General features: G+C 41.5%; 1 protein-coding gene across 1 annotated transcript in view; it reads left to right on the top strand.

Moving 5' to 3' along the window:
* MMP20 (matrix metallopeptidase 20) overlaps positions 1–14420 on the top strand; it is a 52030-nt gene that overhangs the window by 16698 nt on the left and 20912 nt on the right. The window contains exon 6 of the mRNA XM_049890025.1: positions 4824–4965. Within this exon, the coding sequence (XP_049745982.1) occupies positions 4824–4965 (142 nt within the window). The remainder of the gene's footprint in view (positions 1–4823; positions 4966–14420) is intronic.

A 14420-nucleotide genomic window follows, 5' to 3' on the forward strand; every position in this document is an offset into this window, starting at 1 on the left:
AATGCACCTCAGGTGCAGCCACCACCCACCTGTCAGGGGAGGATTGCATGGGGCTATGACGCTGGACAGGTTTCAGCAAATCTTCCAGACCAACAAGGACTAGGAAGAAAGGCCTGGTGATCTACTTCCAAATATCAGCCAATAAAAACCCTATGGATCACAATGATCTGATCCCATTGCACGTGGGGTCACCATGAGTCAGGAGCTAACTCTATAGCAGCTAACAAGAAGAAGAAGAAACTCTATATCCAGTTTTCCATAAAGGAAAAACAAATCAATTAACCCATGAGAAGGAATCTTGACACATCCTTAGCCCTTGACACTTGTTTTACTGATAAAAGGCAGAAAAATCTATGGAGCTGAGCAGAAGAAACGTGGTTATTCAATCTCTGCTCATCAGAGCCTTTCCCTGTTCTCCCAACCTAAAAGGTCTAGAGAGTCCAGATCACTCAGATGCCTTCCTGCATGCTAGTGAGCCCACTGGACTGTTCAGAAATGGGCACGTGCATTTGCAAACAGTCAGCTTTAGCCTTAGGCTGTAAAAGACAGATATTATCAAAAGAGCATCCAGCCAGCTCCAGCCATTCAGAGAGCAGGTCGGCACCAGTTCTGCTTCTCCCTAGAGTGACAGGAACAATGCTGTCATTGTGTCCATTTTATAAACTTGTGTGCTCAGTGGCCAAGTTCCAGCACACATTCCCATGGGCCACCAAGAAGGGCCATGCCCAGAGGCTTACATGCCCTTTACAAGTCCTTGTGCACTGGAGAGTCACTGCCATCCTAATGGCCACAGTCACTGGGCCTGGAGCTGAAATGGCCATTTTCACACAGATGAACAGGATGTAAAAACATGATTTTGTGTTGCCAGGCAGCATATACATCACTGGCCACCATTCCACCTCTGAACCTCACCACATTTCTGATCTGGCCAATTTCCTGTTTTTAATCTTTTCCCGCAGGCTCATCCCACCTCTGGTCCTCACCACATTGCTCTGACCGCTACTCCATTCCTGATCTCACCCTTCTCTGGCCATTATCTGGCCTTGAGCCTTATTTCTTTCTTGTACCTCGCTCCTTCCCTGATCCTCCCCTCTGGTTACAAAAAGGCTTTATCAAAGAGCATGGACCTGCTACACCAACAGAAAGAACATCAAAGAGGAAATCACCAAATCAATACCATTTACAGTAGCCCCCAAGAAGGATAAAGTACTTAGAAATAAATCTTACCAGAGATATAAAAGACTTATACAGAGAAAACTACAGCACACTTCTGCAAGAAACCAAAAGAGACCTACATAAGTGGAAAAACATACCTTGCTTATGGATAGAAAGACTTAACATTATAAAAATGTCTATTCTACAAAAAGCGATTTATAGATTTAATGCAATTCCAATCCAAAATCCAATGACATTCTTTAATGAGATGGAGAAACAAATCACCAACTTCATATGGAAGGGGAAGAGGCCCTGGTTAAGTAAAGCATTACTGAAAAAGAAGAACAAAGTCGGAGGCCTTACTCTACCTGATTTTAGAACCTATTATACCTCCACAGTAGTCAAAACAGCCTGGTATTGGTACAACAACAGAAATATAGACCAATGGAACAGATTTGAGAATCCAGACATAAATCCATCCACATATGAGCAGTTGATATTTGACAAAGGCCCCAAGACAATTAAATGGGGGAAAAGGCAGTCTTTTTAACAAATGGTGCTAGCATAACTGGATATCCATCTGCAAAAAAAATGAAACAAGACCCATACCTCACTCCATGCACAAAAAAGAGCTCAAAATGGATCATAGACCTAAATATAAAATCTAAAACAATAAAGATCATGGAAGAAAAAATAGGGACAGTGTTAGGAGCCCTAATACATGGTATAAACAGTATACAAAACATTACTAACAATGCAGAAGAAAAACTAGATAATTGGGAGTTCCTAAAAATTAAACACCTATGCTCATCCAAAGACTTCACCAAAAGAGTAAAAAGATTACCTCCAGACTGGGAAAAAGTTTTTAGCTATAACATTTCTGATCAGCGCCTGATCTCTAAAATCTACATGATACTGCAAAAACTCAACTACAAAAAGACAACCCAATTAAAAAATGGGCAAAAGATATGAACAGACATTTCACTAAAGAAGACATTCAGGTAGCTAACAGATACAAGAGGAAATGCTCACGATCATTAGCCATTAGAGAAATGCAGATCAAAAGTACAATGAGATTTCATCTCACTCCAACAAGGCTGGCCTTAATCCAAAAAACACTGCTGGTGGGAATGCAAAATGGTACAACCACTGTGGAAATCAATTTGATGCTTCCTTAAAAAGCTAGAAATAGAACTACCATAAGATCCAGCAATCCCACTCTTTGGAATATATCCTAAAGAAATAAGAGCCCTTACACAAATAGATATATGCACACCCATGTTCATTGCAGAACTGTTTGTAATAGCAAAAAGATGGAAGCAACCAAGGTGCCCATCAACGGATGAATGGATAAATAAATTATGGTATATTCACACAATAGGATAGTACGCATTGATAAAGAACAACGATGAATCTGTGAAACATTTCATAACATGGAGGAATCTAGAAGGCATTATGCTGAGTGAAATTAGTCAGTTGCAAACAGACAAATTTTGTATAAGACCACTATAATAAAAACTCAAGAAATAGTTTAAACAGAGAAGAAAGCATTCTTTGATGGTTTCAAGAGGGGGGAGGGAAGGAGAGTGGAAGAGGGGTATTCATTAATTAGATTGTAGATAAGAACAACTTTAGGTGATGGGAAAGACAACACACAATTCAGGAGAGGTCAGCACAACTGGACTAAATCAAAAGCAAAGAAGTTTCCTGAATAAACTGAATGCTTCAAAGGTCAGCGTAGCAGGGGCGGGGGTTTGGGGGCCATGGTTTCCGGGGACACCTAAGTCAATTGGCATAATAAAATCTATTAAGAAAACATTCTGAATCCTACTTTGAATAGTGGTGTATGGGGTCTTAAACGCTAGCAAGCGGCCATCTAAAATGCATTGATGAGTCTCTCAACCCACCTGGATCAAAGGAGAATGAAGAACACCAAGGACACAAGGTAATTATGAGCCCAAGAGACAGAAAGGGCCACATAAACCAGAGACTACATCAGCCTGAGACCAGAAGAACGAGATGGTGCCCAGCTACAACCCATGACTGCCCTGACAGGGAACACAACAGAGAACCCCTGAGGGAGCAGGAGAGCAGTGGGATGCAGGCCCCAAATTCTCATAAAAAGACCAGATTTAATGGTCTGACTGAAACTAAAAGGGCCCTGGTGGTCATGGCCCCCAGACCTTCTGTTGGCCCAGGACAGGAACTATTCCCAAAGCCAACTCTTCAGACATGGACTAGACTGGAGAATGGGTTGGAGAAGGATGCTGGTGAGGAGTGAGCTTCTTGGATCAGGTGGACACTTGAGACTATGTTGGCATCTCCTGCCTGGAGGGGAGATGAGAGGGTGGAGGGGGGTAGAAGCTGGCGAAATGGACATGAAAAGAGAGAGTGGAGGGAGGGAGCGGGTGTCTCACTAGGCAGAGAGAAATTGGGAGTACGTAGCAAGTTGTATATAAGTTTTTGTGTGAAAGACTGACTTGATTTGTAAGCTCTCACTTAAAGCACAATGAAAATTAAAAAAAAAAAAAAAGAGAGAGAGAGCATGGAATTGGCAGAGGCAATGGTCCTAGCAGCTTTGGTTCATTCTCTGTAGTTAGTAGACAGCCCTCAGACACTCAGTGGGAGATGAAAAGTCAGACAGCACTCCCAGGAAGCGGTCTGGCCCTTATTTTACAAGAGGACCCACCAGAAAAAAAAAAAAAAAAAGATGCCTTCAAATAGCAAATACCATCAGTGTCCTCCAACTCCACAAGAATTCCTCCAGTCTTCATGGGTGTCATAGGGCAGGATGCCAAAAAGCATATGGAAATAATCAACACACAAAAAAGTTGTCATCTTTTTGAGAAGAAAGAATTACAAAGAAACAATCAATGGCAACTTTTCAAGTACATCTCTAATTTGGAGCACCAGCATCTATCAAAGAAATCACGTATACCAATGAAATAATACCAGTAAACCATGTGACTCATAGTAGAACTCTGCTCCATAAGGTTTCCAATGTCCGATTTTTTAGAACTAGATCACCAGGCTTTTCTTCTGAGGTACTCTGGGTGAACTCAAACCTCCTACCTTTTGGTCAGCAGCCAAGTATGTTAACCATTTGCACCTCCCAGGGACTAAATAAAATAATAACTACCATACTTAAATTTTTTACTATGTGCCAAGGGCTCTACTAAGTATTTTACTACTATTCCCACTATTATTAGTATTAGGTACTATTATTAGGTGCCACTATTAGTATTAAAACCAAAAAAAACCCAATGCCATCAAGTCAATTCCTCATAGCAAACCTGTAGGACAGAGTAGAGCTGCCCCATAGGTTTTCCAAGGAGTGGCTAGTGAATTCAAACTGCCAACCTATTGGTTAGCAGCCAAGCTCTTAACCATCGTGCCACCAGGGCTCCACTATTAGCATTAGGTACTATTATTATCACTCCCATTTCACAAACGAGGAAACAGAGGCCTAAACGGGTTAAATTATTTGCCCCACACCACACTAGTGAAGCCAAGATTCAAGCCCAGGTCGGCCTGCCATCAACAGCCATGCCCTTTATGATAACACCACATAGAGAGTGAAAGGGTGCAAGCTTCCCAGGTCTCTAGAGCAGAAATGTACAGACTTCAGATTCCTGGTACCATTTTGACCAAGTCCTTTTGAATCCTAGGACCTCGGAAAACATTCCCAGGAAAGCCCACTGTGCCCCACGGCCCCCCACATAATCCATCGACCCCTGACCTCTGTGACTCCAGCTCGTCCTTTGATGCCGTGACAATGCTGGGAAAGGAGCTACTTTTCTTCAAGGACCGGTAAGCATAAACTTACAGGTAAGCACCACCAAGTCATCCCAGGCCCCCACTCCGTACCCAGGCAAGCACCATTCTACAGGTTCTTGCTGCTGCTATGTGCGAAAATTAAGTTGAAATGTCCTGTGTGGAGGTAGAGCAGGAGGTGCGGGTCTTTGGGGAGATATGAAACTTCCAAAACAACCATCTGTGGAGCACCTACTATGTTCTGGGCACTGTGCTGCTCTCCATATATGTACAGTAGTTCTTCTAATCCCTTTCATTGTGAAGTAGAGGTTAACAGTTGCTGTCAAGTCGATTCTGACTCATGGTGACCTCAGGTGTGTCAGATAGAACTACTCCGTAGAGTTTTCATGGCTGTGACCTCTCAGCAGCAGATTGCCAAGCATTTCTTCCGAGGCACTTCTGGGTAGGTTAGAACCACTAACCATTTGGTTAGTAGCCGAGTGCTTAACCATTTGTACCACCTAGGGACTGAAGTAGAGAATAGAACCCCCAACTTATAAGTTAAAAAGCTCAAAGAAATCAAGTAACTCTTCTAAGGTCACACCATTTTGTAAGTGACTGGGTTAGGACACTAGTCTAGGTTCATCTGATGTCTGTTTTGTTCGCACTGTATCCCTAGTGACAGTACATAGTAGATTATCAATAAAAACTTGTTGAATGGGGGCTGGATAGATGAGCAAATGGATGGGTGATTGGATGGATGGGTGATCAGATGGACGGGTGATCAGATGGATGGGTGATCGGATGGATGGGTGATCGGATGGATGGATGATTGGATGGATGACCGGATGATCGGATGGATGATCGGATGGATGATCAGATGGATATATAGATGGGCGAATGAGTCCAAAGTCAACACTCTTCCTGTTTTTAAAAGCCTTCTGGCCTTTTACCCGACAGCTGTCAAATAGCATAGAGAAAGCAGAGTCCTTTTCTTCCTGTATTCTGGTTTTTCAGGCAGCTTAATGTCTCTGTCCATAATATGGTCACTGTAATTACTTCTTTCCAAGGAGAAAAAGAGAAAAATGCCACCAATCACTCCCATTCCTCCCTCTACTGCCTCCACTGCAGACAGAATTCCATCACACCAGAATAGGCAGAGGTAGCTCAAGAATATGCATGTGTGACCTTTTTTATTCCTTTTCCTTCATCCATAAACTGTTCGTTGGCTTCACACTGGGTGCCAAGCACTGTTGTAGCAGCTGGGGATAGAAAAGTGGACTAATATTCCCCCTGCCTTTGCACACCTCACAGCTACGTGAGAGAGAAGAGCATACAAAAAGCATTGCAAGACAGTAAGGCATGAGCTTATTTAAAAAAAAAAAAAAACCCAAGTACATAAAACATAGAACAGCAAGACAAAACAGGGCACAGGTGCCTGGGAAGATCCCGAGAGGCTTCACAGAGGTGACTTTTTTTTTTTTTTTAATATACTTTACGCTATTATTATAATACTTTTTGCTCGTTCTAAAAAGAGAGAGAAACAAAATATTAAAAAAAAAGAAGGGAAAATCACCCAGGATTCCATCACCCGGACTAACCACATTGCTAACTATTTTGGTGCCTATCCTTCCAGACTCTCTCTCTCTGGGTAGGGAGATATATATTGTAAGTATGGAAGGTGGGGGGTAGGGAGGATTCCAGAAAAATAGGACTATACTAGTTTTGTTGAGTTATAAACTTTTTTTCACTCAGCAATATGTCATTTTTCCTTGTTGATAAATTTTATTTTGCATCTGTATTTTATATATGTATATATTATTTCAATAAACAGATGCGTCATTACTTAGTTAACCAATCCCACACTTATGAACATCTAGATTGCTTCTGATTTTTTTTTTTAAGTTGGAAACACTAGAACCAAATCTTCAAGAATGAATGGGAATTCACTTACCAAAGACAATTTAGAGCAGAGCTCTGGGGCCAGGACTTTGGCATCGAATTAAATGGATTTAAATCTTGGCCCTATCATTTACTGATCCAGTGACCACGGGCAAAGAACATGCCAGACACATAGGAAGTAATAAATAGCAGCTATTGTTTTTAGGGAAACCTTGGTGACGTAGTAGTTAAATACTATGGCTGCTAACCAAAAAGTCGGCAGTTCAAATCCACCAGGTGCTCCTTGGAAACTCTATGGGGCAGTTCTACTCTGTCCTATAGTGTCGCTATGCATCTGAATAGACTCAGTGGCAACGGGTTTGGTTTGGGTTTTTGTTTTTTTTTTTTTAATTGTTTTTAGGGGAGTCCCTGGGTGGCAAAACAGCTAATGCACTCAGCTACTAACCAAAAGGTTGAAAGTTTGAGTCCACCCAGAAGGACCTCAGGAGAAAGGCCTAGCGACCTTCAGAAAAATCAGCCATTAGAAACCCCATCTCTCCTCTGACACACATAAGCTGGCCACAGGTTATTTTGTTTGTTTTTAGAAGCAGAAATCAAAAATATATAGAATGGCATGAAGGCTTTGAAATATATAAGGTATTTAGAGAACCAGACTTGAATATTTACCAGAAAGTAAACCGAAACAAAACTGGTAGCCAATGAGAAGCGGTACGCAAGGGCAGACCGTGAGGAACCTAGAACACCGTGCTAAGTAATGCCAGCTTCATCTGGGGGATGACATGGGTAGATTCCATGCCGCCCAGACACAGAAGGAGCGCGAGTCACTCATTCAGTGATAAAGGGAGGTGCTAGCCAGGGTGTAGCATTTGGCTTAGTGGTTGTTGTAGGAGCAAAGGAGGCAGTGAGATTAAAGAAATTACACCCTTCTATTATTCAATTATATTTGTTCTCTAAAAAACAAACCCCTCAACTAACCTGTCAAACTATGAGCATTTAGCAATCACCATTGGCTATTTAATGATACGTCCTTTGACAAAGCCTTGAATATAAACACTGAAGACAGTAGCAGAATAGAAAGGGAGGCATAGAAGCAAGAGACATTTAGAAACAAGACAGGGGAAAGATTAGAAAAGGAGAGATGACTGACTAATATATATCTGTCACCTCACCTTAATCATCACCTCATCTTCTCCCCTTTTAGACTTGATGAGCTACTGTGGTCAGGGAGGTAATTCCAAAGAACTAGGAAGACCTAGAAGGAGGACAGAGAGTCAGGAGTGGTTCCTTCTGGCACTAACTAGCCATGGATTTGCCACTAACTTGCCATGGGACTTTGAAGCTCTTTTCTTCCTCTGTAAAATGAGAGTGTTGGCTGATAATCACAGTGACTTAAACAGTTTAGTATTTACTATGTTAGTTTCCTTACAACAGCTCTTTGAGATATGAATTGTTATTCTCTCTTTACAAGACACAGAAAAGATAAGCAACTTGCTCAAAAGCCTATAGTTAGTGAGGGGTGGAGCTGGGATTGAAACCAACCCTATCACGCACCAGAGCACATGTTCTTAACTGCCCTTCTGTGCTGCCTCCCCAAGGTGCCACCCAGAGCTAGCATTCCATAACTCTATAGCTCTGATCCTCTACCAGCTGCCACCCAAATCCCAAAGTCCTGCTAAGCCTGGACAAAGAACAAAGAACTCTTTCAGGTCATAAGTATAATGGCAACTGGGGGCCAAGTGATTATGAAAGAGCTCCCAGACTGTTCTTTCCCACTCACCAGCCTGGAATTCCCCATCACCAACAATAACCTGTTGATGAGACATTTCAAGTTGTGGATATAACCACATGGTTTGTTTCCAAAGCAAAATGGAATGCAGTACCTTTTAAAGTCACCGTGAGATTGTTACATATTCTCCATAACGTATAAAGGTACATTTAAGTGATCTTCTAGTTGAAGGGAAATAAACTTTGACTATAATTACATTCAATCAAAACTGACTCAACAGCACCTAACAACAACAAATAATTAACTTGAAAATATGTAGGCATTATATATATACACGCATACACATATACAGGCACGTATTTCTATACGTGCACACATACATATTTACTTCACATATATTTACTGTTTATACTACCGATAAAATATCCCAGGTTTTATCAGTCACTTAGGGAAGAGAAAAGAGAAATGACTGGAGTTGCAGATATACCAAAATTGTATTTGCATCTTTCAGATTATTCTAGGTTTTACATAATCTAAGGATAAAATCAAGAATATCAAAATCATCTTTCAACCTCAGAAGAATAGTAAATTTTAGAAATGAAGTAAGCATAAAAGATGATCACATCCAAATTTTTCATTTTAGAGATAAGGAAACAAGGCCCGGGTCTCTCAGTCCAACAGATTCTCCACTGCAATCCCCGGCCTTCTGACTCCCAGTCCAGAGTCTGTTCTATCACCTATATAGAAGCCTTCTGGCTGTGCAATGGTGGAATCCCTGGGTGGCACAAACGGTTCACACACATGGCTGCTAACTAAAAATTTGGAGGTTCGAGTCCTTGCAGAGGCACCTGGGAAGAAAAGCCTAGAGATCTACTTCTGAAAACTGAGCCAGTGGAAACCCTACAGAGCATAGCTCTACTCTGACACACATGGGGTCACAGAGTCACCATGTGTTAAAGTCAATTCAACAGCAACTTTTTTTTTTTTTTAATGCTCTGGTACTACCAAGAGAAGCACTGAGTTTTTACTTGAATGCACATATGTCTTTTGGCTTTAATGCATTTGAGTTAGTAGGAGAGGCACTCAGGACTGTGCACGTACTTGCAGGCCCTGTGCATGTAGGCGGCCACAAGGAGGGGATGTTCTAGCCTAGCTAGGTTTCCCAAGCATGTTTGATAGGCTTTCCATGCTCTTTTCTTAATCTCAAAATACTCTTCTTTACAAAATACATTTGTTTGTTTTGTACCTTATATATTTTAGAATAGAATGCAAAGAAAGAACATTTTAAGGGTTATGCAAGTAGGAATTGAGAGACAGATGAACTTACGAGGGATTCTGAAGGACTTAGCAGCAGGACTCATACACTAGTTTGGTGAGAACAATGGAAAAGGAAGGGGCCAAGAAGGCTGAGTCTCAAGGCTGAACACACAATAGCATCATTCACATAGATATGAAAATCAGAAGGATTTATTGGACACAGGAAGAGAAACTCAATTGTAGACGTGTTGAATTGTCACATGGTGACAATTCTACTGGGTGTCAGAGTATGCTCAGGAAGAGAGGTCACAGTTAGGCTTCATAGCTGTGGACTCCCACAGAGGAAGCGGTTAAAGATGTGAAAAAATAGATAACAGCTTTAAAGAGAGAATGAAGAGAAAGGAAAGAAGTCTAAGGAATGAACCTAGAAAATGGCAGCACCGAGAAAAAGGATTCAAGAAAGGCCGGAGAGAAGCAGCCCTCCAATAATAACTGACATTTCATGATCGTTTATGATATGCGGTGTGTTATGCTAAGCGTTTTACAGACACGGACTCACTGAATCCACACTGTTATTGTCCCAGCTAGAATTTTAATCTAGATCTTCTTGTCATCAGAGACAGAATCCCTGTGACAAAATTCCAAATAAATCAGAAAAAAGAGGGGCTTGTTCTTCATTCTTTTAAAGTGGCCAACGCTGTAAAACGCTGCAGAAGCCGCTGGATTGAGGACTGGCCACAGTAACGAAATAGTCAGGAGAGAAGCCAATCGCAGCATGCTAAAGAGCAAATGGTGGGAGGAAATGGAACTGGTAGATACAGATCATTCATCTGAGGTTCTCGTCAGTAACAGAGTGAAGGGTAAGTTAATAGCTGGAAGTAAAACAGGCAGCAGGATCAAACAGAATTTTTTTTTTTTTCAAACAAGGATTTTTCAAGGTGGAAAATACCTGGGCATATTTGAAGACATGAAAAGGAGTTAGTAGGGAGAAAAAAGGGATAATAAAAACTGTAAGCACTCCTGAGATGGTGTGTTTGGAGTCTGGTGTTTCCCAGATTTCCGTAGGCTTGAAGAAATTCTGCACATGTGAAGAGGAAGTCTTCCTGCTTCACGGCCTCCCTGGGGATGTCTTTTCTGCTTATAATATTGCTTCACTGAAACTCAACGAATGAATTTGGGTTTCCTTAGACCTGTTCTCTGTGATATAGCAAGAATTTCAGACAAAGAGAAAGGAAGTATACTAGGATCCCTGACTCGTCAATTCTTCTGAACTCCTTCCTTGTGTGTGAGGATGGGACTCTTTACATCTTCACAGGTGACAGCTTATGAATATGGATTCCCATAGGCTCCTCAGATGGGTATGTTGTTGTTAGCTGCTGTCAAGCGGCCCGGACTCATGATGACCCCAGGCACAATGTAACAAAATGCTGCCCAGTCCTGTTGTGAATCAGACTGTTGTGATCCATAGGGCTTTCGTAGGCTAATTCAGAAGTAGATTGTCATGCCTTTCTTCCTAGTCCATCTTAGTCTGGATGCTTTGCTGAAACCTGTTCAGCATCATAGCAACATGAAAGCCTCCACTGTTAGACAAGTGCACTGACCAGGAATCAAACCCAGGCGTCCCGCATGGAAGGCAAGAATTCTACCACTGATCCACCACTGCCCTTCTTCAGATGGGTATAAAAAAAAAAAAAACTATAAACACCCTTATTTTAAGGCACTATGCATAGGGTGGAAACCCTGGTGGCATCGTGGTTAAGTACTATGGCTGCTAACCAAAGGATCAACAGTTCGAATTCACCAGGCACTCCTTGGAAACTCTGTGGGCACTATGCATTTTTGTTTTTTTTTTTTATGCATAGGGTGGAAACCCTGGTGGCATCGTGGTTAAGTACTATGGCTGCTAACCAAAGGATCAACAGTTCAAATTCACCAGGCACTCCTTGGAAACTCTGTGGGGCAGTTCTACTCTGTCCTGTAGGGTCACTATGATTCGGAATTGACTCAACAGCACTGGGTTTGTTTGTTTGTTTATGCATAGGGTTGCTATGAGTCGGAATTGACTTGACAGCAACAGGTTTGCTTTTGATATATGCATTAAAAAATGCCAGTATCTACGCATAGGTCTTTGATTTTATAAACTGTATTTTTCTTGGGCTCAGTGAAGTGGGTGATGCCTGGTTGATAACTTGACCTCTGAAGCATTCCAAGATAAGGGACCGTGGTTACTGAACTCCCCAGAATGAATAGCTTCTTGGTCAATGCCATTTCCAGTGACCAAAAATGTTCCATCGATGAAATAAATTTAGAAGGCAATGTAGCTATAATAGATAAACTCAAGGTTTACATTTTCTATTAATCAATTAAGAATTTTGTAGAGGGAAACATATCTTTTTAAGTAGCTATAAATAATTGTAGAGAATTTCAGAGTTTAAAAAATGCTTTGATATGCACTATCTCAATTGATCCTTTGACCTCAAAAAGGGGAGACCATATTATTGTTCTCACTCTTATTTGACAGAATGAAATTGAGTCTCAGAAAAATTAAGTGACTCTTATGAGGTCACACACTCAATGATAAAACAAGGGTTCAGGTACCCCTTGTTTCTTCCAATGCACAACACTGCCTGATCTCAAAGGAGAGAAACAGTAATTAAATTGAGAACATCGAAAAGACAAAAAGGAGACATCTCTTCCCCCCATGAAACTAAGGAACAGGATAACAGAGAGGACAGAGGCAGATAGAGGCAAGGAGAATGTGAGGTTGAAGAGGATGGCAGTAAAGGTGCTCCTTCAGCTCATGCTGAATTGTCTTGAGAGCCCAGCAAGTAGGAGATGAAGGCATCTCCTGAAAATGGAAGACATAGGATCAGCTTACGTAACTGGGCGGTGAAGATTGGTATAACAACAACAAAAAAAGAACAAAGGTTCAACCAATTTGGATGCCTAGATGTGCCAGGCAATATGCAGTCCAGTAATAAAAGGATGAGTAACACATAACCCTGCCCCAAGAGCTCACAGGACTGGCAAGAAGTTCTAAGAAGCTAGGTGAAGTTTGTTGTTACAAGTCGGCTCTGACTGTTGGCAAACCCCACACATAACAGAATGAAACGTTGCCCAGTCCTGCACCATCTTCACGATCATTGGTAAGCTCGAGTCCATTGTTGCAGCCACTGTGTATTTTGTGTGCCTTCCAAACCTTAAAGGCTCCACTTTCAGCACTACATAAGGCAATGTTCTGTTGTGATCCATAGGGTTTTCGCTGGCTCGTTTTCAGAAGTAGATTGCTGGGTCTTTCCTTCTAGTCTGTCTTAGTCTAGAAGCTCCACTGAAACCTGTCTACCATGGGTGACTCTGCTGGTACTTGAAATACCAGTGGCATAGCTTCCAGCGACATAGCAGCACACAAGCCACAACACTCTGACAAACTGACAGATGGGTGGCAGAGGTGAAGGCTACCAGCGACTTAATCTCAAGTTTGGTGAACTAGTTACTGTTCTTTAGTAAAAGGGAATGAAAACTTCAGAGAATAATGAAAATTGCTGGACAAATAAGTTCAGCTCAACCCTCTTTAAGCCAACAAATATTTACTGGGCCCTGACAATGTGCCAGGCACAATTTTAGCTCCTGGGCACGCAAAGATAAATGGTGCAGATAAACATCTAATCAGCAGGTTCGTAACATCAATAAACTCCATTGTTTCACTGTCCTTATCAAAGATCAGAATAGGGACTATTGATCCAATGCATTCTTTGTTTTCATGACTCAGTTCCAATATACTCTGCAACTGTTCTTCTCCAGCGGGCTCATAGCTTTTTAGTTGTATTTTAAATTCAGCTACAAGTGTATTAGGAGGTTACGTGCTATACTTTTTGTCCAGTTTAATCCATTTGCTACTGTGATCTTTTTGCCTTAAGGTTATAAACCCTCTGAGCATATGTTCTGTTGGTTTTATGTCCCACCATGAGTACTTTTTTTCATTAAACCCAAAAAACCTAAACCCAACCCCGTCAAGTAGATACCGACTCATAGCAACCCATAGGACAGAGTAGAACTGCCCCACAGAGCTTCCAAGGAGTGCCTGGTAGATTCAAACTGCCGACCTTTTGATCAGCTCTTAACCACTACGCCACCAGTGTTCCTTTTCTTCATTAGATACTAAAAATTTTCATGATTACAGATTTCTTTGATATTTGCGGTAATTTATATAGGTAATAGAGCTTATTTTGACTTTATATCTACAATGCTACATTATATAGTACATCATGTTGTTGTTAGCTGTTGTCAGGTTGGCCCCAGCTTCATGGCAACCCCCCGCACAGCGGGATTAGGCCGTTGTGATCCATGGTGTTTTCACTGGCTGATTTTCAGAAGTAAATTGCCAGGCCTTTCTTCCTAATGATATGTCATTGCAGTGCTTAAATCAGAGTTTCTCAAGTTCAGCATCATTGACCTTTTGAGTCAGATAAGTCTTTGTTGTGTTTGGCTGTCCTGCCTGCTCATTGTAGGATATTTAACAGCAATTCTCCAGACCTTGCCAAAGGTATCCCAGGTAGCAAAATAGCCCTTAGTTTAGAACTACTGCTCTACTTTAATTTAGTCCTCACCATGCCCTAGAAATAGGTGT

Source organism: Elephas maximus, chromosome 7 (assembly GCF_024166365.1).
Source record: "Elephas maximus indicus isolate mEleMax1 chromosome 7, mEleMax1 primary haplotype, whole genome shotgun sequence".
Taxonomy (NCBI): domain Eukaryota; kingdom Metazoa; phylum Chordata; class Mammalia; order Proboscidea; family Elephantidae; genus Elephas; species Elephas maximus.